This window comes from Olea europaea, chromosome 1 (genome assembly GCF_002742605.1).
Source record: "Olea europaea var. sylvestris chromosome 1, O_europaea_v1, whole genome shotgun sequence".
NCBI classification, from domain to species: domain Eukaryota; kingdom Viridiplantae; phylum Streptophyta; class Magnoliopsida; order Lamiales; family Oleaceae; genus Olea; species Olea europaea.
The window spans coordinates 12,234,336-12,261,448 of NC_036237.1; the positions used below are offsets into that span (position 1 = coordinate 12,234,336).

At 34.7% G+C, this 27,113-nt stretch overlaps 1 protein-coding gene across 6 annotated transcripts; it reads right to left on the reverse strand.

The window, feature by feature from the left end:
- Positions 1 to 5,849, reverse strand: LOC111394476 (protein FAR1-RELATED SEQUENCE 11-like). 6 transcript variants are annotated; one of them, XM_023020341.1, is made up of 7 exons: positions 5,509 to 5,641; positions 5,218 to 5,337; positions 4,889 to 5,076; positions 4,726 to 4,781; positions 2,927 to 3,933; positions 1,478 to 1,921; positions 1 to 1,062 (listed from the first exon to the last, which is right to left on the reverse strand). In XM_023020341.1, exons 5-7 carry the CDS (start codon positions 3,893 to 3,895, stop codon positions 217 to 219), a joined length of 2,259 nt encoding a protein of 752 aa, XP_022876109.1. In that variant the 5' UTR covers positions 3,896 to 3,933; positions 4,726 to 4,781; positions 4,889 to 5,076; positions 5,218 to 5,337; positions 5,509 to 5,641; the 3' UTR covers positions 1 to 216. The 6 variants fall into 6 exon arrangements, with proteins under 6 accessions (XP_022876109.1, XP_022876103.1, XP_022876090.1 ...); XM_023020335.1 differs by having other exon boundaries at positions 4,886 to 5,076; XM_023020322.1 differs by having other exon boundaries at positions 4,726 to 5,076.
- Between the last annotated feature and the right edge of the window lie 21,264 nt (positions 5,850 to 27,113).

The window sequence follows — 27,113 nt, forward strand, 5'->3', positions numbered from 1 at the left end:
TAAAAATATTATCAAGATTTACATTCTTAACGTGGAGATTAAGCAAGCAATTTTAAACTCTTCCAACCGGAGATTGAGAATATTGCTCTTGGACTTATACTATACGAAAACATATGTAAATCCAGTCATTTTCACAAGAGAATATTGTACTGCCTAAAATTTTAACTTCACCCACTATGGTGGCGTCTATCCAGCATACCAAATATATAATCAAACCTATAAAAACCCCGACCCATCTCCATTGAAATCATCACCTCCCAGCTCTGGGCAGTCACTAGCATCCTGCCCATATTGACCACGACAGGGAACTGAACGCCTTCTTTTCCTGTATATATCCCCAAGTCCATCTCTCCATGCTCTCTCTTTCAACTTTGCAAAAGCTAAAGATTGATGAGGATTTCCACTGAAACTTTGAGCAATGCCATCAGAATCTTCAACTTCTGGAAGCACAAGAGAATCGGATGGGCTGTTATAAGCAATATCATTAACACCGTCTGATGAAATGGGAAATTCTTTGATTTGGGCCAAAACCAAAGCGACGTGAGAACAAGCAAAATCAAGGCGATCTTCTGTCTCAATTGATTCTGTAAGTAGTGTTGAAATCATTGATTGCAACAACTGATATTTTCCAGAAGTAGCATGCACAGGTTTCGTCAATGATGAGGGGACATCACGCCAGCGCATGGGCAGGTATTGGTCGGGAATCTGAAAACAATTGTTGCTAGAGAGAACACGAAGAACATGTCTGCAGAGGATGCCTGAAAACTCAAAGTGATTACAGTTACAGCTGATCAACTCATCATTTGGAATCCATAATACTTTACACCCCCCATCCTTTTCTGTATGGTGTCTCACAATAAAGTAATTTTCATCTAACATTAATGATGCGTATTGGGGTGCCAATAAGAGTTCCTCCTGTAGTTTGCAGAAGGCATAAGGTGTAAGAACAGCAGCAGCATTCGCCTCAATTGGGGAACCTGTTTTGAGGGATACTTCAGGGATCTTCCGTTGCATCTTTTGTTTTGCTCCTGCTTTATCTTTAGCACATAAAACTGTAGCCACCTGCAAAAGAGGAGTATATACAAGAAAAGATTGCAGCATTGGTCATCTTTTAATTACAATTGCACAATTATTCCCAACAAAGACATCCAAATCTTTTAAATAGTCACATGGCCTTCAAGGTGACATGCCTCAGTTCAAATTTCAAAATACTGGCACAAGTTAGGAAACTAAATCTAGTTTTATAAAGTTGAAAATGTGAGGATCACAGCACAATTTAACAGAGATGTTGATGGTTTTAGTCATTGAGGAGAGATAATGCAACTATAATAGAAGGTTGAGGACAAACTCTCTCTTTAAGACCAAAGACCAACTAGAAACTCGGACAATAGGTTAGAGACCAACAATACAATTTTCCTATATAATTTTGACAACAGTAATAACACGTTAAGAATAAATAGAAAGAAAGAGGCTGCACCTGCTCGACAAAATTCTCAAGTACAGATTGTGCACTCAAAAATCGTTGGATACATGAGTTTATCGATTCTGACTGGAATGTACTGGTCATTCCTGCAAAGAAATAACATCTCAGGAAAGGTAGTGCCCAATACGTGCGCAATGCATACAGGCTGACCACATGGTTATTTCCATGCAGTCCATATGCATCAACCATATCCCTCCATCCCACTTCAAATTCCTCGATTGAGTGCAAATTATAAAGCCGATGAAACTCAGATTTCCAGTTATCGTATTGCGAGCCAAGTATTACAGAAAACCAATCGGGAAACTTTGAAATGACATGCCAAAAGGCAAAGGCATGTTTGGTCCTTGGCATTTCAGTAGCAAGTGCTTCTTTAAGCCACATGTTTTGATCAGTTAAAATTGTTCCCGGAGCTTTTCCATTCATGAATTCCAAGAATGTCTGTCAAATACAACAAAAAATATGACAAAAAGGACATCCTCTGGAAATCTCAAAACAACTCTATACAGATATGATGAAAATACTATGATCCCATTATACTGGAAGATAACACACTGTCAAATGTCAATGGTTGAAAAATTAAATAAAGCCCTCCAGCAGGGATAAAAAATAAGATGGAGCAACATATTGGTGGAATTCACGAATTCAAGTTTTTTTTTTCTTTTTTCTTTCTGGGAATAAACAAAAAGTTTGCACACTTTTCGTCATGCAATCACAATTCTGGCATTCAGTTCCTGATAATGAATGTACAAGGGATTGAACATTTTTCAGTGAATAATGCTATCTAGCATTACTGGTGCTAAAACACGAGGCTAGGTGTCGTTATGCGATAAGCTGAATGAAAGGTATAATTGTACCTCTCATTTAGTGTCAAAGTGGTGCCTTAGATTGGTGTTTTAAAACTAGTGGTGCAAAATAACATTAATCTATTTCTGCAAATGCTAAATGGCATCGCAGGCTCAAGTGAAGTTCCTATTACCATAAACAGAATTTTATCTCAATGAACATATATAAGTATTTTCAGCTATGCTTAAAAGTGAAGTAATTGTTTGTTTCCATTCGATATATATTACTTTTTTTCTACTCTTTTTAAGTAAAAAGCCATCTTACTTTGAAAAAAGCAAAATACTTATATTCAATTTGGACCAATAAAAAAAGTTCAAAACTTAATAACCTATAAGAGATTTTTTTTTTTTTTTTAAATCTTGACTAAATATGCTCTAAAGTATAGAAATAATGAGCTCGTGCTCAAAAACATCATTAGGATCCTAACAAACAAGCATGCTGAATTCTTTCTGCCTCTTGCATCAAAGCATACACGAAAATGAAGACAAATGTTGGTAAATTAACTAAAGCAATATCTATATGGTTTAAGAATAAAACAAGAAAATCTAAACTTAGGTCACGATAGAAACATGTGGCAAAGGCGCTTATGTGGATACTTACATTTAGAGCCCAGGAGAATGACTGCATATTTTCATCTCTTAGAAGTACGCAGCCAAAGAAACAATTTGCTCCATGATTTTCCACTCCAATCCAAATCCCAAGTACCATATCATACGCATCCAAGCGATGAGTAGTATCAAAAACTACAGTATCCCCAAAGGCTTCATATGATCTGATTGATGAAGCATATGACCATGCAATGTGCTCTAACCTGTTATTGGCATCTATCTTAAAATTGTATTTGAAGTAGGGATCTTTGTCTTTCTTCTCCTTGCACAATTTTAGAAGGTCGATCGGGTCATCATCCCGCTCCACATTTCTGAACGATTGAAGCAAGTTTCTAACGTCAATCTCTGTGAATGGTAAACAACCTAGCTTAACACCTTTCTCTAGTTCCATTAACCTAAGCATTTGCCGAACTGACATCCCAGCTTTTGCATACATGCATATACGACTCTTGTCATCAACAGTCAATGTGCAGTAGGCAGGGAGTAGTTGAGCCTCATTGAACTTCAAAAGGTCATGGTTATGCACATTGTTAAAACCTGTGACATGCCACTCTGGGACGTCGAAATTTTCCCTTTTAACAATTCTCATGTATGCTTGACATCCACAACGTGATGATATTCGATTCCTCTGTAGCTTTCCATCCTCTGATGGCTTTAGTTGTGGAAATCCACCACGATGGCATGTAAAATCCCGTCTTGTAATACCCTTGCCAACACCGTCTTTTCCACGAGTTCGATGGCGTCTAATAGAGAACCCACATTGCTTGGCAAAGCTACAATAGAATTCATATGCCGCATCCTGAGAGACAAATCTTTGACCAATGAATGGCACAAGGTTCACAGATGTTTGTCGCGACAAAATTGAGTCCTCTGGCATTTCCTCTACAGTGCCATCATCATCTGGAGATGACTCCGTTCCATTTCCAGACATTTCTTTCATAAGACTTGCTATCTCAGGCATTACTCCAACCAAGATAAACCAGAATGCAGATTCAGCAACTGAGAATAATTGGAAATTATAAAGGACATTAATAAAATATTTCACAACTAGAATTCTTAAGGCTGCAGTAAGAAGATATAAGATGCATGATGCCAGACAACTAAACTCTTATGGCATGTTTGATCACGGGACTGAAACGGATTTGATAGTATTAAGTATCAAGAAAGAAAAGAAACTAAAGTATTATGCATTATAGTGTCTAATTCACTCCAAATTTCTCCTCCTTTTTTTGCACCATAATGCCCATCTGGAACTAGTTGGAAGAGGAATTGCCAATTCTTAAGAAAAGAAGAAAAAAGATTAAAATAATAAAAAATGCAAATTATGACACAAATCATTTACAAATGAGTATCACACCAATATCATGAATCAAACTTGCCATTAGAACTATGGTTTCTTCTCTCTTGGGGAGTGTGTCTTGTTGGGGTGAGGGGTTAGTAAATGATATAATACGAAATGGTGAAAATGAGGATGCTTGATGGTACATACACAAGAATCCTATAGCCACAAGATAATCATAATGACTTATACAAGGAGCTAAAAAAACAAAAAGACTTCTAACGCATCTAAGATTAATGACAGACTCAACATGTCCCCTTCCAATCAATCCCATGAGTTTGTGGGCTATCTTTTTAAGTCCAAGAATAATCACTCAGTAAAGAGTGAAATTCTAGAAAACTTCCATATTCAACAGTCAACAAAGAGTAATCCACCAACAAAAGTTTGTTTATACTTCAAAATATCTAAATCCAGATCACTACTCAACTAAGTAATCTCTACGATCATGATACCTCAACAAGCCAAAACGACTATTTATCCAAACGGAGGCTCAGCAACACGTCGTCATCTGATAAAAGAAGAGGTGAAGGAAAATATTCTGTATTTTACTATGTTTCCTTGATGATTCTGTAAATGGGGATTAGAAGCATATATATAGAACAGAGATACTACTACACAAGGAAAGATAAATGGCAGTGAGCTGTGAGCTTGACTGGTGCAATCTTCTACTGGAATTATGTGGGGGCTTGACTGGTGTAATTTTCTGCTGGAATAATGTGCTGGACTGGTGCAATCTCTCTGCTGGAATAATGTCATCTGTTTGCTGGCTAATATCATCTATGCCCTATCTTCATTTTCTTCGCCTACAGAGAATAATTTTCTCCCCATGTTCAAAATGCCACTCCATCCAAATTTGCAACGTTTAAACATACTGACAAGTTAACATTTCAAATAATCTTAAATTTAAGCAACTTCGATTCGTCTAATCCAAGCAACAAACTTACTGTTACAATTTACACCATCAGCTACAGTTTCAAGATAATCAAAATCCTATATGATCTTAACGCTTCTCCGAATCGAACATCCCTTGGAAATATCCGCATCATACCGCTTGATTCGAAAGTCTGAAAATCAATTGCCATGACTTAAATCAAATGCTCAATATTTAGGATCTAATTCTTTATCAGATAGAAATGAACGAGGTAATCTAAACAATAAGCCCACTTCGTTAATCCATTATCCATGAAAACAAAATATTGAATCGTATAAAAGAAGATAATAATTAATCCACTTACCAAATATGAGGGGAAAATTGATTACAGCTCCTGAATTTGAGAAAAATATAGAAAATCTGAGTAAATTTAAGCAGAAAAATAAATAATTATTGGGCGGGGAAGGCCAGGAATCAGGAGCGGTGCGCTGTGCGCATCCAAGGAGGAGAATTAATCTTGGCAGCGTGGAAGAGCTACCGTGCGCTGAACGGTAGAACGGGATTATCGTGCGCATATGGCCCAAATATTTGCCGGTTGCGGTGGGAGCACATGGCTCGCGATCCTGGACGCCTTTCGGCCCATTTTATCATAGTAGTGCGTATACTTCGATGTTGGCTTAGGTTAGATGGAACCCTAGATCGATAGGAGCTGCCGTTAAAGATTGGGCTAGGCGTTAATTCAATAAGAACTCAATCAAATGTCGGAGGGTCCATTCTTGTTTGGACTCCCAAAATCCTAAAGGGCAAATTAGGCCCAATACGGTACAAAATAGAAAAATTGATACCCCGTTTTGGTACACATTAATGTAAGAATAAGAATGAAAAATATAACCGTTACGGGCCCCACATAAAAGATAGAAAGTCAAATATGATGGTTTGACGTGATGGATAACGGTCATATTTTTAATTTTAATAGACAAATAATGAAAAACAAACGGGGGCTGAGTAAATTAATTTTTTCACTAAACCTTTTAATTAACAATAATTATCACGCTACAAAACACCCAAACTTTGATGAAAAGAAGTCATTTTGCTAAAATGACAAAACACCAACCCTCCCGTTGAAGAAGAAGCCAATTTCATCAAAAATCACCTCCAAGTAATAGCGCCACCACCATTAGAGACTTAAACCATGGGTGACGAAAGCATTGGCACCATCAAAGACTTGAGCTGTAGGAGAAGAAAACGTTAACACTATTCTGATTTTATTGGGATTTTTAGGAAATTTTCGTTCTTTATGTGTGTGTTGAATTTTAAAGAAGACGAAGTCTTCATACAGTAAAACTAAAGAGAGCAGAGAAGAGCAGAGAACGTAATTTCTTCTTAGAGTATTTATTCATTAATCCAATGGCCTTTATATAGGCATTAACATGACAGATATAAGCAAGAAAAGGGGAACTGACTAACAAATCCTATAGACTCGGTAATTAGCAAAACAAACTAGCTAATGATGCTAAAGATTAGGTCAACATGTAAATTACTTATTCAACAATCCCTCCCTTAAACTCATGTTTATAACATCATTTATTTCTTCAGCGTGCAAACTCCAAGCAACTTCCTCAGCTTTTGAAATGCATCCAATTTAATGGCTTTTGTAAACATATCAGCAACTTGATCGTCTCCTTTGCAGTAAATAAGATCAATGGTTTCATCTTTTGTAAGGTCTCGCAAGAAATGATGCCTTACATCAATATGTTTGCTTCTTCTATATAGAACAAGATTCTTGGACAACTTAATAGCTGAATTGTTATCACAGTAGATGTGGGTGGGTCCTTCTTGCTTGAAACAGAGAAACTCAAGAATCCTCCATAGCCAAATTGCTTGACATGCACATGCCGTTGCTGCTACAAACTCTGTTTCTGTAGTTGACAACGTCACAGTGGCTTGCTTCCTTGAAGACCATGAGACTGCTCCTGTACCTATCATAAAGACAAAACCAGATGTACTTTTTCTATCCTCTGGATCACCAGCATAGTCACTATCTGTAAAACCAAATAAATCTGATTTTTCACCTCTCTTGTACAGCAAACCATAATCAGCATTGCCTTGTAAGTATTTGAAAATTCTTTTTGAAGCCAAGAGATGCATCTCCTTTGGACACTCCATAAATATGCTGATGAGACTAACAGCGTGCATTAAATCAGGCCTTGTTGTAGTTAAATACATCAAGCTTCCTACGATTTGCATGTAAAGAGTATTGTCAATATCTTTTCCTTTGGGATCTTTGATGAGCTTCACATTTACTTCTATTGGTGTGCTAACAGGATTACATTCTTTTATTCCAAACTTGTTAAGAATTTCCAGCACATACTTTTTCTGAGAGATAAAAATGCCAGCAGTAGATTGAACCACCTCTATACCAAGAAAGTAATGCATCATGCCAAGATCAAACATATCAAATTCAATCATCATTGACTTCTTAAATTTCTTAATCATGACCTGATCATTTCCAATATAGATTAAGTCATCTACATATAAGCAAACCATGAGCATCTTGCCATTATCCTCCAATTTCATGAAAAGTTAATGTTCATAAGGACATTTTTAAAATCCTTCCTTCAAAAAATAAGCTTTGATACTACTGTACCAAGCTCGTGGGGCTTGTTTTAGCCCATATAAAGCCTTTTTCAGCTTAAGCACTTTATATTCTTCTCCAATCTTAACATATCGAGGAGGTTGATTAACAAATACCTGCTCTTCAAAGTCTCCATGTAAGAATGCTGATTTAACGTCTAGTTGAAAAATAGGCCAACAATTTTGTGCTGCCAATGCAATCACCAATTTGATTGTGTCATGCCTTGCAACTGGAGCAAAAACTTCTTTGTAGTCGATGCCGAATTCTTGTTTGTAGCCTATGGCAACCAAGCGCGCCTTGTATTTATCAACTTCACCATTTTCCTTCAGTTTTGTCTTGTAGACCCATTTTACACCAATATTCTTCTGTCCTTGAGAAAGTTCAGTCAATGTCCAAGTATCATTTTTTTTAATGGCTGCAATTTCATCATCCATTGCCTTTCTCCATTTTGATTGTTTGACAGCTTCTTCAAAAATTATAGGATCACAATTTGAAAATAGAGCAAGGTGTGCAAGTGAGTTCTCGGATTGTTCAATCCTTGTTAACTCATAGTCAGCCATCCATGTGGGTTTTCTTCGGATCCATTCTGATCTTTGTGCTGCTATGGACTCTTCTTGGATAACTGTGGGTTATGGTTCTTGCTCCATAATATGCTGCCCTTCTTCATCTTCTCCACCAAAGTTTGCCGGGAGTTGTGTTGTTATTCCATCTTCGTTCCATGGCCACATTCTTTCTTCATTAAAGACTACATCTTGACTGATGACAATCCTTTTAGTGATAGGATTATATAACTTGTAAGCTTCAGAATGATCGCTAATACCAAGAAAGACACATTTTTCTCCTTTGTCATCCAACTTCTTCCTGTTCTCATTGTGTATGTGAGCATAAGCTATACACCCAAAAATTTTGAAGTGATCCACAGCTGGTCTTCGTCCATTCCAAGCTTCCTCAGGTGTCATATTTTTAACGGCAAGTGTAGGACTTCTTTTCAATATATGAACACTCCAATTAACAGCTTCAGGCTAGAAACTTTTTGGAACACCACTCCTTAGCAAGATGCTTCGCACCATATTTAAAATTGTGCGATTCTTCCTTTCACAAACGACATTTTGCTGAGTGTAAGTTGCTGTAAGTTGCCTTTTAATTCCACGAGTCTCATAAAATTTTGCAAATTCTTGTGAATTGTACTCTCCACCGCGATCAGTACGAAGTATTTGTATTTGCCTGCCCACCTTCTTTTCAACATGGACTTTAAAATGTTTAAAAGCTGCAAAAGCTTCAGATTTTTCCTACAAAAAATACACCCATGTATTCTGACTAAAGTCGTCAATGAAGGTGATTATGTATCTTTTACCTCCATTAGAACATGGTGTTATTTGCCCACAAAGATCAGAATGAATTATTTCCAATGCCTTCTTTGCTCTACATGATTTGCCTTGTGGGAATGGATTCCGGTGTTGTTTCCTAACAACACATTCTACACAAACTTCTGAGGAAGTTGTAATTTGAGGAAGGCCTGTCACCATATGCTTTTGTTGAAGTGTTTTCAACCCACCAAAATTTAGATGACCAAATCGAAAATGCCAAAGCCAAGCCACATCTTGTAATTTTGCTGTGAAGCATGATTGATGAGTATTATTGAGATAAATGGGAAACATTTTGTTTGCAGTCATTGTGGCTTGAGCAATTAAACCCAAATTATCATCTCGAACTTTGCATACTCCATCTTTGATAGAAATCTCATAACCCTTTTCTTGCAATTGACCGATGCTGAGGAGATTGGTTTTCGAATCTGGAAAAAAAAGGACATTGGAAAAATTTTTTAGTAGCATTTTCGTTGGTTTGAATAATTACCTGTCCTTTTCCCATAACCAATACTTTAGAGTTGTCTCCAAACTTCACATTATCTCGGAATGATTCGTCTCGAGTGGAGAAAATTGACTTGTCTCCACTCATGTGATTGCTACATCCTGTGTCTAAATACCACAAATACTTATTGTTGGTTTTTTCCTTTGCATGACTAACCATTAATAAGCATACTTCATCTTCTTCCTTCACTACATCTTCCTTTACTGCATAATAATTAGATCTCTCACCATGACCTTTGGGCAAATTAGTTCGGCATTCTGATTTATAATGACCATACTTATGACATCTGTAGCACTCAACATCAGACTTGTCTGCTGACTCAGGTCTGAAAGTATTTGAGTGGAAGTTGCCTCTTCCTTTCCCTCTTCCTCTTCCACGATTGTTGTAATCTCTGCCTCTACCTCTACCTCTACCTCTATCGCCTCTGCCTCTTCCTTGGTCTCCTCTGCTGGATGTCAAGTAATTTTCTATTAAGACCTTCAATGCATGCTCCTCTTTCTCGTGCTGGGTAATTGTACGTTCATGAACTAACAAAGAACTCTGTAATTCATCTATTGAAAGTACATCAATATCATGAGATTCTTCTATAGAACAAACAACAAAATTAAATTTTGGTGTCAAGGATCGAAGAATCTTCTCAACAACAGTGACATCTTTCGTTTTGTCGTCGTGGGTACGCATCTTGTTGACAACTGCCATCATCCGCGAGAAATATTCTGTAACTGACTCTCCTGATTTCATTCGAAGCAATTCGAACTCCGAACGAAGTGCCTGAAGTTGCTGCTTCTTTGTCCTTGTTGATCCTTGATACTTCTTTTTCATGGAATCCCAAATATGCTTGGAGGTATCTTGCAAAGAATGGTCTCCAAGATTGAATGATCAATGGCTTGAAAGAGATAATTCTTTACTTTGAGATCTTTCAACTTCAGCCCTTCAAGCTCTGTCTTTTGAGTATCAGTCACCACAGAACCTTCTGCTGGTTCTGCTATTCCGTTGACAACAACCGTCCAGTATTCTTTGGATCTCAAGAAGTTCTCCATTAGCATGCTCCAATGGTCATAGTGACCATCAAAGCGTGGTATAGCTGGTTGCACAAAGCTGTCAGAAGCCATTGTTTACTTCTGCTACAAAAGGTTCAGACTGAATGTTGGGAGGAAGGATTTATGATAAAAAAGTAAAATCTGCAGGCCCCTTATAGCATGTGGAAAGACTTGCTTCTGCAAGATTTAAATCTTGCTGGATTAGGTTACTGCTGCTGCAATTTATGAGAAAAAGGCGGCCATATTTTATTTTATTTTTTGTAGAAGGTTTTGAAGATAACCTGCTCTGATACCACTGTTGAATTTTAAAGACACAACAGATATAAGCAAGAAAAGAGGAACTGACTAACAAATCCTATAGACTCGGTAATTAGCAAAACAAACTAGCTAATGATGCTAAAGATTAGGTCAACATGTAAATTACTTATTCAACAGTGTGTTGTATGTATATGGATTTTCATACAATATCCTAATTTTGATGGGTATATATAAGGATTTGACGGCCATTTTATGATTTTGGAGTTTCATGTCATGCTGCTATATTAATCCTTTTTTCACCCTTATTTAAAATATTGTGCTAGATTTTATGCATCAATTATGCTGCCAATTTGAGTGCACTCCATTTTCATACCATTTTCTTGTGTTGAAATTCCACCTCCAACTAATGAGATGAACAAAGCTAGTGTCATTCCTCAGTTTGTGAAGTTTCTTGGAATGGTACTTGTGCCTCAGTTGCAAGTTATTTCTACATGTGTATTTTTCTTCTTATAGTTTCTACAATATGTCTTGTATATACAAATCGAAAAACTGAATTTTGATATTGAAAAGAAGGGAATTTGGAGGGTGTTTTTGGCTTCTGATTTATTGGTTATGGTCATTGGACTTGCAAAGTTATGGAGATCACAAAGAAAGATTTAGCTTCGGAGGAAAATTCTGAGATAACAAGCCAACATATCGTTTATACATCAATATTTCATATCATATTATAATATATTGTTTTATATTATGTTATATTATATTGATGTTTGTAATGATTAGATTGAATCAATTTTATGCATGTAGTTGTTAAGCATTTTTAGTTGTAGTTGGAGTTGAAGGGAAACTAGTTGGGTAGTCTCTTTACTTGAGCAAGAGCTAATTGATTGTGAAAATGATAATGAAAGCTACAAAGGAGGATGCATGGAACACATATTCGAGTTCATCAAGAATGAAGATGGCATAATGATAGAAAGAATTTATCCCTACATAACTAGAGATGTGAATTGAGATTTAAACAAGGCATAAAATCATGTGATGGAAAAAAAAATTTCAAGTAAAAGTAAGTGCCTCAAGAATCTGCATGGCTTCTGTTAATGAGAAAATAGTAAATTATCTATCCTTTTGTTCATGCCTTTTACTCTTTTAGATGAATTGTCCAGTTGTCCATGATTTATGGGTACGAAAGGATACCTACGAATGACAATAATGCCTTGATGAAAGCAATTGCAAATCAACCTCTTTCTATTGCAATTGAAGTTAATGGTTTTAACATGCAATTCTACTCCAAAGAATAGTTTCACTAGACACGTTTCACTACTTATAATTACCATTGATGATTGGTTGGTACTCTAGGAATGTGTTTTTACCATAATTGTTATTCTAACGATGTCTAAAAATCATTCTATGACTTTAAGTAGCATTCAATGGAACCAGAGACAATGGACGAGGAAGAGACACTGAGGTGGAAGATGAGTATGTAGGGATTGAGTTTGTTGTTGAGAAAGGTGTAAAAAAGCTCACTTTGGTATTGCAGCGGGTCCTTTTATTGCCTAAGGAGGGACAACAACATTGTATCTTCCGTTCGCTTTGTTCTATTAAGAATAAAGTGTGTGAAGTGATTGTAGACAACAAAAGTTGTAAGAACCGTCTAGAAGAGGTTGGTAAATTTGTTGAAATTACCAACTGAGAACCATCCTAAACCTTATTCCCTTGGTTAGTTGAAATAGGGTCCGTCCATTTAGGTTGTTGAAAATTACAAAGTACTTGTTTTCATTGATAAGCATTATAAGGATGAAATTATGTATGATGGCATACACATTAATGTTTATCATATCTTAGTAAGTCATTCATGGTGGTTTGATATGGATTAAACTCTCAAAGGGCGTGATAATGTGATACTCTTTCCATGGGACGATCATAAAATCGATATGGTTTTTCTCAAACAGGCGGAGAAGTCTATCCAATAATGAATCGAGAATTTTCTTATCCTCACAAGCAATGAGAAGGAGATTGTAGATTCTCTAACAAAATCTAATTGCTTTTATCTAGTAGTAGTTAAGTGGCTTTTTACAACAAATAAAAAAGATGTGAGCATTTCGTCTAAGATGCAAGAAATATTAATAGAATTTGAAGATTTGGGTTTCGATGAATTGTCGAATGAGTTATCTCCTATGAGAAATATTTAGCACTAGATTGATTTGGTATCTGGGGTTGGCCTCCCAAATTTGCCTCATTACCCAATGAGTCCGAAGGAGAAGGAGATTTTGATGGAGCAAATTGAGAAGCTAATGAGGAAAGAATTCATAAGGGAAAGTATGAGTCTGTATGCAATACCTGCCCTTTTAGTGCCAAAGAAAGATGGAAAGTGGTGTATATGTATTAACAATTGTGTCATCAACAAGATAACAATGAAATACGGGATTTCCATTCCACCGTTGGATGACATGTTAGATGTGATTGGGAGTTCTTAGGTCTTTTCAAAACTAGACTTTCACAGTGGCTACTACCAGATCTGTATCAATTCGGGTGACAAACGAAAAACTATCTTCAAGAGTAAAGATGGACTTTACAAATGGTTGGTGATGCCTTTCGTGCTTCCAAATGCCCCAAGTACCTTTATGAGAGTGATGATCTTGGTTCTTCATCCATTTATTGAATCTCTTGTTGTGGTTTATCTTGATGATATACTCATTTATAGCAAATCTAAGCAGGATCACCTAGTTCAATTAAGGTAAGTTCTAGATGTTTTAAAGAAAAATCAATTGTACATCAACCTAAAGAAGTGCACTTTCTATACACAAACTATTGTTTCTAGGCCTTGTGGTTAGTAAAGATGGTTTGTAGATAGACGAAGAGAAGACAAAATCAATTTGAGATTGACCAACACCAAAATCAGTTTTTGAAGTAAGGAGTTTCCACGGTTTGGCAACTTTCTACGGGCATTTATCAGATATTTTAGCACTAGTGTGACACCACTCACAGAATATTAAAGAAGAGGATATTCAATTGGGAAGAAAAGCAAGATAAGAGCTTCGTTTTCATCAAAAAAAAGTTGTGCATAGTTTCAGCATTAGATTTGCCAAGCTTTGAGAAGTTTTTTGAGGCGAAGTGTGATGCTAGTGATAGGAGTTGAAGTTGTCCTTTCGCAAGAGAAGAGACCCGTGACTTTCTTTTCAGAAAAGTTGAATGATGCGAGATAAAAGTGGAATACCTATGAATAAGAATTCTATGCATTAGTGAGGGCTTTGAAGTAATAGAAACACTATCTCGTGCTCCATAGGTATATATATATATATATATCTTTTTTGATTAAATATAAATCTGGAACTATGAATAGAGTTGTAGATGTCGTTGGCCGCATAGCCTCTTTATTGGTCACGCTGTCACAAGAAATTATTGGGTTCGAGTGCTTGAAGAAATTGTATGCAGATGATCCCGACTTTAAGGAAATTTGGAGTAGGTGTGTGAATTGTGAATAAGAGGTGGATTTCTTTATTAGTGATGAATATTTGTTCAAAGACAACCAGATTTGTATTTCTGTTTCATAACTTCGTAAAAAGTTGATTCAAGACCTGAACAGTGGAGGTCTAAATAGACATTTGGGGAATCACAAGATAACAGCCAATTTGGAAACTAGGTATTATTTGTCACAGTTGAAGTGTGATGTTGGATTTATAGTCCGAAAATTTTATACTTGTCAGGTGTTAAAGGGTCAGGTGTAGAATATAAGGTGTAAATGTCACTTCCTGTCCCTCAGGGTATATGGGAAGATCTTGTTATGGATTTCATTCTGGGATTACCTCATACTCAATGGGGATTAGATTCTAATTTTGTGGTAATTGATGGGTTCTCCAAGATGGCTCACTTTAAAGCTTATCAAAAGACTCAAATGCATCAGTTTTGCCAAATTGTTTTTCAAGGATGTTTTTAGATTGTATGGAATTCCTAAGTCTATCACATCAGATCAGGATATAAAGTTTTTGGGGCACTTTTTGATTATCTTGTGGAAGTTGTTTGGAATAAATTTGAAGCGAACCAACAATGCCCATCCCCAAATTGATGGATAAACTGAGTTCACTAAGCGTACCTAGAAAACATGGTTCGAAGTGTTTACAGAGATAAACTGAAACAGTGAGATCTTGCACTGCCTTAGATAGAGTTTACATACAACAATGCAGTTCATACTATTATAGGCAAGTCTCCGTTTACTATTGTGTTTACCTAGATTCCCTATCATGTGGTATATTGGTGAAGTTGCTTAAGGATAATAGTAAGAGTGTTGCAACCAAACATTTGGCAAAAGAGGTGTTAGCAGTCTTTGATCAAGTAAAACAAAAGTTGGAATAGACTAGTGCAAAGTATAAGGAAACAGTAAATTCACATTAACAAGATAAACAATTTCAGGAAGAAAAATTCAGTGATGGTGTTTTCGACAAAGGAAAAACTTTCGTTGGTATTTACAACAAGCTGAAAATCGAGAAAAAGTGTAGAACTTTGAAAGTACTAAAGCGAATCAACAACAATGGATACATTATTGATTTGATAGCTTGTATGCCTATCTCTAGCACAATCAATGTAATAGATCTGTACAAGTTTCATGAAGATGATGAACCTCTCTATCCATATTATAACTCTAGGTAGAGCTATTCGAAGGTGGAAGGCCTAATGTAAACAGATGGTTGAATGGATTAAAGAAAAATAAGATCGAAAAGGGAAAAGGTATTAGTACAACTGTGGAAGTCGAACTCCAGTTTGAGCTCATAATACCATTTCGGAAAGAGATTGACGAGACAAGTAGAAATAGCTTTGCCGTGACATACAATGGATTTTGGCCATCTAAGTTCGTTTAAGATTCAAAAATTGCTTTTAAAATTTTAGTGTTATTTCTGTGATTTAGTTTATTTTAAATTTAGTTTGTTTAAACTAGGTTTTCATGTAACCCCTTATAAACAAAAGGTTAATTCATCGTTTTTAATAAAATTCGTGAATTTTTTTTTTCATAATTTGGTGGATTCCAAAATTCTTGTTTTTAACGTTTTCACTCGAGTTTCTTGTTTCACGCTATGTCATACAAATAGCATTATTCTTAGTTTAAACCGAAGAACAATCCCCCTCATTCTAAGCCATTCTCTATCTAGCATTGTTTTATTTATTAAATGGGAAAGATTGTGTTTCATGTAGCCTCATATTTCTCCTCCATAGCTATACTATCTATGTACGTACATACGTTATAGATAATATGAGAATCGTATAACATAAAATAAAAAGAAGAAGGAATTTGAATTATTGAAGGGTCCATACAAACTATTTTAATCTTCATACTATATAACTTCAAAAGTCATTTTCAATTCACACACACACACGCATATAAGAATGGTCTTCTAAGCACTAGTGCTTAGTTTATGCTAAACACCAGTGACATAGCATACTACTTAATTGGTGAATCATTAAATACATGGAACTTACCATTAACTTATTCACCAATTAAATTGTGTACCATGTCATCAATGTTTAATATAAACTAAGCACTGGTACTTATATATATATGTTGTGAAAAGAGAAGAAAATAGATAGAAGTCAATAGACTTGTATCTTTTATTAAGAATCAAAGTCTTGTATTTATAGGGCAGAATTATGGACACAATAGTAATTATTTCTAGGACTGCAGGGGTATAATTGTCATTCACCTCTAAACCCTAATAATCTTTCCTTTTACAACACTCCTACTTGAATGACACATTACAAAATATCTGCCTCGTTAAAACCTTGTTTGATAAAAATCCAATGTAAAAAAAATCAAACAAAGGAAAAAGAGTACAGTTATTTTGGAGTACTAAAAATAAATGCTACCTCATTAAATCATTGCTAGGAAAATCCAATGGGACAAAACCTAAGCTAAGAAAAAAGAGTACAGCTACTCCCCCTGATGTTAATCACTGAAAATTTTTGAGTCGACGCATTCTAATCTCATGAACTAATTTCTTGAATATAGATGTTGACAATGCTTTTGTGAATAAATCGGCTACATTGTCACTTGAGCGAATTTGTTGGATATTGATATCGCCATTCTTTTGAATCTCATGTGTATGAAAGAATTTTGGAGAAATATGTTTCGTCCTATCACTTTTGATATAACATCCTCTGAGTTGTGCAATACAAGTTGCATTGTCTTCATACAAAATTGTTGGACTATCCTTTATTGAAATTAATCCGCATGATGTTTGGATATGATGGGTTATGTTTCTCAACCATACACATTCTCGGCCTACTTCATGGATTGCAATAATTTCAGAATAATTTGAAAATGTAGCTGTCAAGGATTGATTCACAGATCTCCATGATATAGCCGTTCCTCCACGCGTAAACACATAATTTGTTTGTGATTTAGCTTTATGTGGGTCAAATAGATAACCTACATCTGCATATCCCACTAAAGTAGATCTTGACTTTTGAGAATAAAATAATCTCAAATCAATAGTACTCTTTACGTAACAAAAAATATGTTTAACACCATTCCAATGTCTTTGAGTTGGTGTAGAGCTATATCTTACAATAAGATTTACAGAAAAATCTATGTCGGGTCGAGTGCAATTTGCAAGATAAGTTAATGCTCCAATTACACTAAGATATGGTACTTCAGGATCAAGAACTTTTTCTCCATCTTCAAGTGGACGAAATTGATCTTTTTTCACATCAAGTGATCGAACAACCATGGGTGATGCCAATGGTTGTGCATTATCCATGTAAAAACGTTTTGAAACTTTTTCTGTATACTTAGATTGGTGAACAAATAATCTATCTGGGAAATATTTAATCTGTAATCCAAGACAAAATTTGATTTTTCCCAAATCCTTCATCTCAAATTCATTTTTCAAATAATCAGCAGTTTTGTTGAGTTCTTCAGAAATTCCAATTAAATTTAAATCATCAACATAAACTGCCACAATTGTAAATCCACTATTAGTTTTCTTTATGAAAACACATGGGCAGACATCATCATTTTTATAACCCTTATTCAACAAATATTCGCTAAGGCTATTATACCACTTGCGTCCGGATTGTTTTAATCCATATAATGATCTTTACAATCTAATTGAGAACATAGTTCTTGAGCATGTATCGTTTGTTCCTGGTATCTTAAGTCCTTCAGGGACTTTCATGTATATGTCACTATCAAGTGAACCATAAAAATATGCAGTTACTACATCCATAAGGCGCATATCAAGCTTTTGTGATACGATTAAACTAATTAAGAATCTAAAAGTAATGGTGTCCATTACGGGAGAATATGTTTCGTCATAATTAATTCCTGATCTTTGTGAGAAACCTTGAGCTACTAGTCGAGCTTTGTACCTTGTGATTTCATTATTTTCATTTCTCTTTCATACAAAGGCCCATTTGTATTCAACATGGATTACATTTTCAGGTGTTCAAACTACAAGTCCAAACACTTTTCATTTCTTCAAAGAATTTAATTTCACCTGTATGACTTCTTTCCATTTTGGTCAATCATTTCTATTTTGACAGTTTTTAACCGACTGTGATTTAGGATGCTCATTTTGTATAATATCAAGAGCGACATTAAAGACAAAAATATTGTCTATAACAATATTATTTCGTTCCCATAATTTATGAGATAACATATAATTTATTGAAATCTCATTATTTTCGGACACTTGTGAATCTTCAGGAACTGTATTTTCAATGTTTGATCGATTAATCTTTTCTAATGTAACTTCTTCCGAAATTTTTGGTTGATTTTTCTCATGTACTCTACTTTTTCGAGGTACAAAGTCTTTTGAACAAACTGGTCGACCACGCTTTTGGCGTATTTGAGATTCATTTGCTACAGCAAATTGTCCTACAGGGACATCAATTTTTGCTGGAATATTTTTCAGTGGAACATATGACTTTGTCACTTTTTTTGTATCAACAAATACATCAGGTAATTGATTTGCAACTCTTTGCAAATGAATAATTTTTTCAACATCTTGCTTACATTGATTGCTACGGGGATCAAAATGAGATAGAGTTGTTTCATTCCAAGAAATTTAACCTTGTTTTTCAGGATATAGTTTTTCCCCTCCCAAAGTTGGAAAAGTCATTTCATCAAAATGACAATCTACAAAACGTGCAATAAATAACTCACCCGTTAAAAGTTCAAGATACCTAATAATTGATGTTGAATCAAAATCCACATAAATTTCAAGTCTTCGTTGGACCCCATTTTAGTACGTTGTGGGGGTGAAATAGGAACTTGGATAGCACAACCAAAGACCTGTAGATGAGAAATATCAGGTTCATAATCAAATGCCAATTGCAAAGGTGAATATTGATAATAGGCAGTTGGTCTAATACGAACCAATGATGCAGCATGTAGTATGACATGACCCCAAACAAAAGTTGGGAGTTTTGCTTTCATAAGTAATGGCCTAGCAATATGTTGTAGACGTTTAATAAACGACTCTGCCAAATCATTTTGTGTATGGACATGCGCAATTGAATGTTCAATTACAATCCCGATTGACATACAATAATCATCGAATGCTTGTGATCTAAATTCACCAGCATTGTCAAGTTGAATAGTTTTAATTGAGTAATCGAAAAATTGTGCTCGTAATTTTATAATTTAAGCAAGTAGTCTAGCAAATGCTACATTCCTAGTGGAAAGTAGGCAAACATGTGACCATCTAGTGAAAGAATCAATTAATACCATAAAATAACGAAATGGTCCACATGGTGGGTGTATTGGCCCACATATATCTCCATGAATTCTTTCCAAGAAAGTTGGAGATTCAATATTGACCTTTGTATTTGAAGGTCTAATGACTAACTTGCCTTGCGAACAAGCTGCACATGGATAATCATTAGGTAAAAGAATCTTCTGGTTCTTTAAAGGATGTCCATGTGAGTTGTTTATTATTCGACGCATCATTACAGCTTCTGGATGTCCAAGTCGATCATGTCAAAGTATAAAACTTTTTGGGCCAAAGAACTTCTGGTTCGTGACATTATTTGATTCAACCATTTTTATAAATGTATAATACATGCCAGATGGAAATGCATGAAATTTTTCTTTTATCTACTTTTGACCAGATATAAAATAAGTTATACAAAGATATTGAATATTATTTTCTTGTGTCGTCTCAATATAATATCCATTGCAACGGATATCTTTAAAATTAAGCAAATTTCTTTTGAATTTGTTAGAATAAAGTGTATCGTTAATATATAATTTTGTATTATTTGGTAAAATAATACAAGCTCTTCCGGAACATTCAGTGATATTTGATGTACCTGATATTGTGTTGACATTATTCTATTTTATTATTAAATCCAAAAAATATTTTTTGTTTTGAAAAATAGTATGTATAGTTGCACTATCAATCAAGTAAGTGTCTTGACAATCCATCATGAATCTATCAATATGACAAAATAGATATATTTTAAAAAATTTTGAATTTAAATTCAAAATGATAAGCATAGGCCTCGTTTGGTAGCTATTTTTTTCAAAATATATTTTTCTCTTTCTTCTTTTCAACCACACATTTTTTATTAAAATAATATTACACGTAAATAAAAAAACTTTTCCTTATTTTTCAACCACACATTTCATATCAATTTACTATTCTAAAATGTATTTTTACATATAAATGACTATCAAACACCCCCATAATTAATATTGTGAAATTAACGATAGATAATAAAGTTCAAAATTTTTGCGAAAAGTAAAAACATATTTCAAACTAAATTTCTAAAATAAAGGGAAATATTAGAAACCTTTAAAAAAAATAATATATATCTTCCATCACACCACCCCAATCAAATGATCAATATTTCCATTTGGATCAACAAAGAAATCAAAGACATCCAAATGAGTCATATCAATTGGACCATCATAGTCAGCAAAATTTATCTCCACTTTTTCCTTTCCCTTAATTGATTTTTGGTAGAGATCCACAAGGTGTTTTGTCGTACGATCGGTACATGTCCAACGCCCTTTCATTCCACATCTAAAACAACTTTCTTCATGTACCTTTTTAGGTATGTTACTTTTATTTACTTTGTCCTTTTGCAATTGTTGCCTTGTTGATGATAACTTTGTTGATTATTTTGTCAATGGTTTACTCCGCGTCCACGTTCAAATCCATGTCCACGTCCACAGTCGTGTCTTTGTTTTGATATTACATTTGTTTCAGGTAATGCAGTTTCATTTGCTTCAGGCAATGGTACAGAACCAGTTTGACGTAACCCATGATTTTTTATCAACAGTTCATTATTTTGTTCAGCAACAAGCAGGCAAGATATAAGTTCTGAGTACTTATTGAAACCACGCTCGCGATATTGCTGCTGCAGGAGTACATTCGAGGCGTGAAAGGTGAAAAAAGTTTCTCCAACATATCTTCATAAGTGATTTTTTTCTCCATACAATGTCAATTTTGAACATATTCTAAGCAATTCAGAATTGTACTCGCTAACAGTTTTGAAGTCTTACAAATGAAGGTGCATCCACTCATAACGGGCTTTGGGGAGGATTATAGTCCTTTGATAATCAAATCTTTCAATTAATTTTTTCCCAAAAATCGATGGATCTTTCTCAGTAAGATATTCAATTTTCAGTCCATCGTGAAAATGATGACGAAGGAAAATGAGTGCTTTTGCACGATCCTGTAGGGATTCTTTATTTCTTTCTTTTATTATTTCTCCCAAACCTTTTGAGACAAGATGGATATCAGTATCAAGTACCCATGATAAATAATTTTTGCTAGAGATGTCAAGTGCAGCAAACTCAAGTTTTGTAATGTTTGCCATTTGATTAACTACACAATAAAGTAAAAGAAAATATAATTAGTTTCGAAGAATATGATTAAATATCATTTAATAGTTAATCAAGTAACATGATACAAGTTACATGTTTTCCTTCAGAGATAAATATTAAAATAATATGTTCTTCGAAACATGTGCTACTTCGAGAGCACATTGTATTTTACTATTACTTCTTGAAGAACAATATAACAATATTCTTCTGAAATATTGAAAAATATAATTTATGGTCTTTGGGAGGAAGTAATATTTTTCAAGAATATTAATTATAATATTGTGCTACTTCAGAATCATCAACAAACTATTTATAAGAGATAGATGTTCGATTAATATTCTTCAAGAATATTAATTATAATGTTGTGCTACTTCAGGAGCAACAACATGATAAATTATTAATTTAAGTTTAAAGAAGAATATATAAAAGTATTTGATCAAGTAAAAAAATTAATTATCAAATTTGCAAAATAAATCATTATGCGGTGAATGTAATAGACAATGATTATAATGTAATTATTAATAAAAAAAATACAGGAACAGAAAATTAACTATGCATACAACAAAAATTGAAAATTTTCATCATTAATTAAGGTGATTATTATTACATATGACATGTAGTGAATAAATAATTAGTAAAGAATAAATCATTACCATATAGTCATGACATGAATTGATATAGAAAGATTAATTACCAAAAATATATAAGTAAAAAAAAAATCTTCCAAACATGCATGTGAATTGAGTAAAAAGAAAAAAAAATCGTAATTATGACATGCACAAACAATTTCACATATTCTGGCGTGAATTTTGTAAACCAATCATGAAGTTTCTGAAAGCAAGAGAAGAAAAAGCAATGGTTAATTTCAAATCAATTAACGTGTAGAAGTTAATTAAAGTAAAAACAAAAATCTAAGCACAAGGGCTACCTGGGTACACATATGCGTAATTAAAAAAATTGAATTAGAAGGAATCAATTACGACGTAATAATTGATTTAATTAGCACAAACCAATTTTGCTGAATCCAATTAGCATGAATTATTGGATTTGAAGGAAACAAAAAGTTGGGTACAGCAAACAATGGTGGCGAGGGGTGTAATTCTGTAAAAATAATTTAACTATGTATGTATTATGTAAAAGAAATTTAATTTTGGTACATGTAAGAGATGATTATGCTTTAAAAGAAATTACTACCTTCACTAAATTTTGAAAAATTAAGCTTTCGTGCTAATAACGTGTTGTGAAAAGCGAAGAAAAGAGAAGAAAACAGACCAATAAACTTGTGTCTTTTATTAAGAATCAAAGCCCTATATTTATAGAGCAGAATTAGGAATACAATAGTAATTATTTCTAGGACTACAGGGGTGTAATTGTCATTCATCTCTAAACCCTAATAATCTTTCTTTTTACAACAATATATATATATATATATATATATATATATATATGTTTGTATTTCATTATATTTACTAATAATTTCTACTCAAAGTCAAACTATATTTTAACTATGCATTTATGAGAGTTAATTGCTTCAATGGTCACTAAACTTATGTCCATGTTTTTTATTGGTCGCTGAAGTTTAAAATATCAAGTTTTGATCACCGAACTTAGGTCCCTCTATTGCTCACTGAAATTTAAATTGTCAAGTTTTGGCTACTGAATTTTGAAAAAGTTATACATTACTCACTGAACTTTGAAATATATTGTACAACACTCATTGAGCTTTGAAAAATGCTGTACATTACTCACCGTGAACTCGATATTTTCAAATTTCAACGATTATGCTAGTGAGTAACGTACGGCATATTTTAAAGTTCAGTGGGCAAAAATTGACGTTTTAAATTTCAGCGAGCAATCTAAAACATGGACCTAAATTCAGTGAACAATCGAAGACATTAACCTAAGTTCAGTGACCAAAACTCAATATTTTAAATTTCAATGATCAATCAAAGATATAAATTTAAGTTCAGTGACCATTGGAACAATTAACTCCATTTATGACTGTTATCAAATTATTATCCCTACATTTTGTAAAATACATCAATGACGGGGAGCAAGGTTCAAACATGGTGGTAGTGGCGACTGGAGGCCAAACTCGATCGGTGAGTGGAGAAGGGTTTGTTGCAAACCAAAATAAACGACATCCAGACTGCATCGTTCACCTGATTTGCCCCTGGTTTCGATGGTCACTCAGTCGAGTCAGGTGGCGGTGAAGTCATGGGAATCAATGATCCCAAAATGACGAGACAAAAGAGAATTGCAAAGTGCAAAGTGTACACTGTTGAACGAAGAGCCAAAGCTTCAATCAGAAATGGATTTCGTTGGGTGAAGAACAAGTGCTCTGATTGTTGGAAAAAATTCCAACTTTGGGGGCCACACATGTACATTTATTAGAATTTGTGGTGCTATTTTAAAGTAAATATAGTCGATAAAGTGATCCATTGGATTTAATTTTGGACTAATGGGTATTAAATTTTATGGGATTAAAGTGTAGAGACCAGAAGGTGTTATTTTGAATTGATGAGGGGCCGATTTGAAATAACTTAAAGTTAATAACTGCCAATAGCAGTTATTTTAAAAGTGGTTATGGTCCCCAATTTGAACGTGATTTTTTTTATGATATCTCTGCATCCCCATCAACAGAGACTTTTCAAGAAAACCAAAAGGAAGGAAAATCACGTATCAATTGGAAGATCAAAACCCAATTAAAGTAGTAAGATTCATGGATCAAGGTATGTTTCCGCACTTTTTGTTGTCTCTTTGATTTTCACATGGAATTTATGATTTTATGAAAGGATTTTATGAATATGGTTCCTTTCAAATTTGTGCATCAAGTGAATATGGTTCCTTTCAAATTTGTGCATCAAGTGGATAATTACCTCATTTTGGATGGAAGGTACTTCAACATTGTCTGGTTGAGGTTCTGGATATGCTTCTTGATCAACAACAGGTATAGAAACATGTACATTGTCAAAAGCAATAGTAGGAATCGAAACCGATCCTTCCTCAACTTTTTCCTCAAAGACAATGTCTCTAACCTTATTTCTCTCCCCAAACTCAACATCCTCAAAAAATGTTGCGGTTCCCGTTTCAAAAATTGACTTAAGTGTGGGATCATAAAATTTATAGCCCCTGGATCGCTCAGAATAGCCAATAAAATAGCTGCTAATTGTTTTGGAGTCCAATTTCTTTTCATGTGGCCTATAAGGCCTAGCCTTAGCTGGACATCCCCAAATGTGAAAATGCTTTAGACTAGGCTTTCTGCCTGTCCAAAGTTCATAAGGTATTTTAACAGCAGCCTTAGTTGGTACTCTGTTCAAAATATAAGCTGCAGTCTTTAATGCTTCTCCCCAGAGTGATTTTGGTAAGGTGGAATGACTAATCATACTTCTTACCATGTCTTTAAGAGTTCTGTTTCGTCTTTCAGCTACACCATTCATGCTAGGCGATCCTGGCATGGTGTATTGTGGGACGATTCCGCATTCCTCTAGGTATTTAGTAAATGGTCCCGGACATTGTTCACCTGAACTGTCATATCTGCCGTAGTACTCACCACCACGATCAGACCTAACGCTTTTTATCCTTTTGTTGAGTTGATTCTCAACCTCAGCTTTAAAAGCTTTGAACACGTCCAGTGACTCAGACTTTTCATGTATGAGATATAGGTACCCATAACGTGAGTAATCGTCTATGAATGATATAAAATATTGTTGGCCATTCCAAGAAGCTGTAGGGAATGGTCCACAAATATCTGTGTGTATCAATTCTAAGACATCTGAAGTTCTTTTAGCACCTAATCTCCTTGTTTTGGTCTGTTTTCCCTTGATACACTCGATACAAACATCAAAATCGGTGAAATCAAGGGAATCCAAAATACCATCTGACACAAGTCGTTCAACTCTAGCTTTTGAGATGTGACCTAAGCGCTTGTACCATAATGTTGCAGAATTTTCTTTATTTAATTTGCGTTTAGTACCACGTGAATCCACATGCAAGGTCTCATTATATGATGCAATAATATCAAGCAAATACAGGTTATCATATGCAGATAATGAACCAGTACCAATAATATTGGAATTTAAAGAAAGACTAAACTGATTGTTTCCAAATGAACAACAATAACCTAATTTGTCCAATGAAAAAACAGAAATTAAATTTCCGTCTAAAAGACGACGAAAGTGTCTTTCAAATCCAAATAATAACCAGTTCTTAATAACAACCTAAAAGTCCATATTACATCAACTTCCACCGATTTGCCATTACCCACATAGATGTATCTTTCATCATCACTTGGCTTTCGGTAGTTCAGGCAGCCCTGCATAGAAACACTTATATGAGTAGTAGCACCAGAATCTATCCACCAAGTGTTTCTAGGTACTGAAGCTAAATTATCCTCAGAACAGACCAAAGTAAGAAGTGTACCTTTCTTTGTACGCCATGCGTGATATTTGGCACGGTCCTTCTTCATATGTCCAGACTGATGGCAAAAGAAACAAGTATCTTTGTCTTCCTTTCGTTTCTTTTGTGCTGGACCTTTAGGAGCAGCTTCATATTCCTCCTTCTTTTTCTTGCCCTTATCCTTAAAAATGCTTGCCAAGTGAGCACTTTCAGTTCTTTTTTGCTTCAACCTTTCTTCCTCTTGCACACAATATGAAATGAGCTCATTTAAAGACCATTTCTCCTTCTGACAGTTATAACTGACCTTAAATTGACTGAAATGTGCAGGAAGCGAGATCAATACCAAATGAACGAGCAAGTCATCAGATAGCTCGAGCTTTAGACCTTTAAGTTTTGAAACAATATGAGACATCTCCATGATGTACTCCCTTAAATTTCCCTTGCCCTTGTACTTCATTGAAATTAAGCATTGCAAAAGCGAGCTTGTTTCAGTCTTATCGTTTTTCACAAAATGTTTCTCAATTTCGGCAAGAAACTCCTTAGCATTAATTATCTCTTCGGATATTGCATCTCTAAAGGCTCTTGAAATGCCACGCTTGATGATCATTAGACTCATGCGATTTGAGCAATCCCACTTCTCAAAGTTTCTCCTTTCATCAGGAAAACTTTCTTCTGTAAAAGGAGTGAGTTGCTCAATCCGAAGTGCAAGGTCAAGATCCATGCAGCCAAGAACAATCAATATGTTCTCTTTCCAATCCTTGAAGTTTGTTCCATTAAGTATGGGAATTGAATTGACATTAGCAGATATTGTAGTAGCAGATGAACTAGCTGTAGAGAGAATAGAAAGAAACAATTAATTATGCTCATATCCATGTTTAATGAACAATAAAATCAAATAATGGTAAGCCCCATCTCAAGATACCTAGTGCAACATTAATATCAAGTCTTTG

Coding starts and splice junctions, on each gene's coding strand:
- LOC111394476 (XM_023020320.1), bottom strand. CDS start 5,719: ATGCGCACGATAATCCCGTTCTACCGTTCAGCGCACGGTAGCTCTTCC. Junction 1,922..2,926: donor CATTCTCCTGGGCTCTAAAT/GTAAGTATCCAC, acceptor TGTATTTGACAG/ACATTCTTGGAATTCATGAA. Junction 1,063..1,477: donor TTGAGAATTTTGTCGAGCAG/GTGCAGCCTCTT, acceptor CCTCTTTTGCAG/GTGGCTACAGTTTTATGTGC.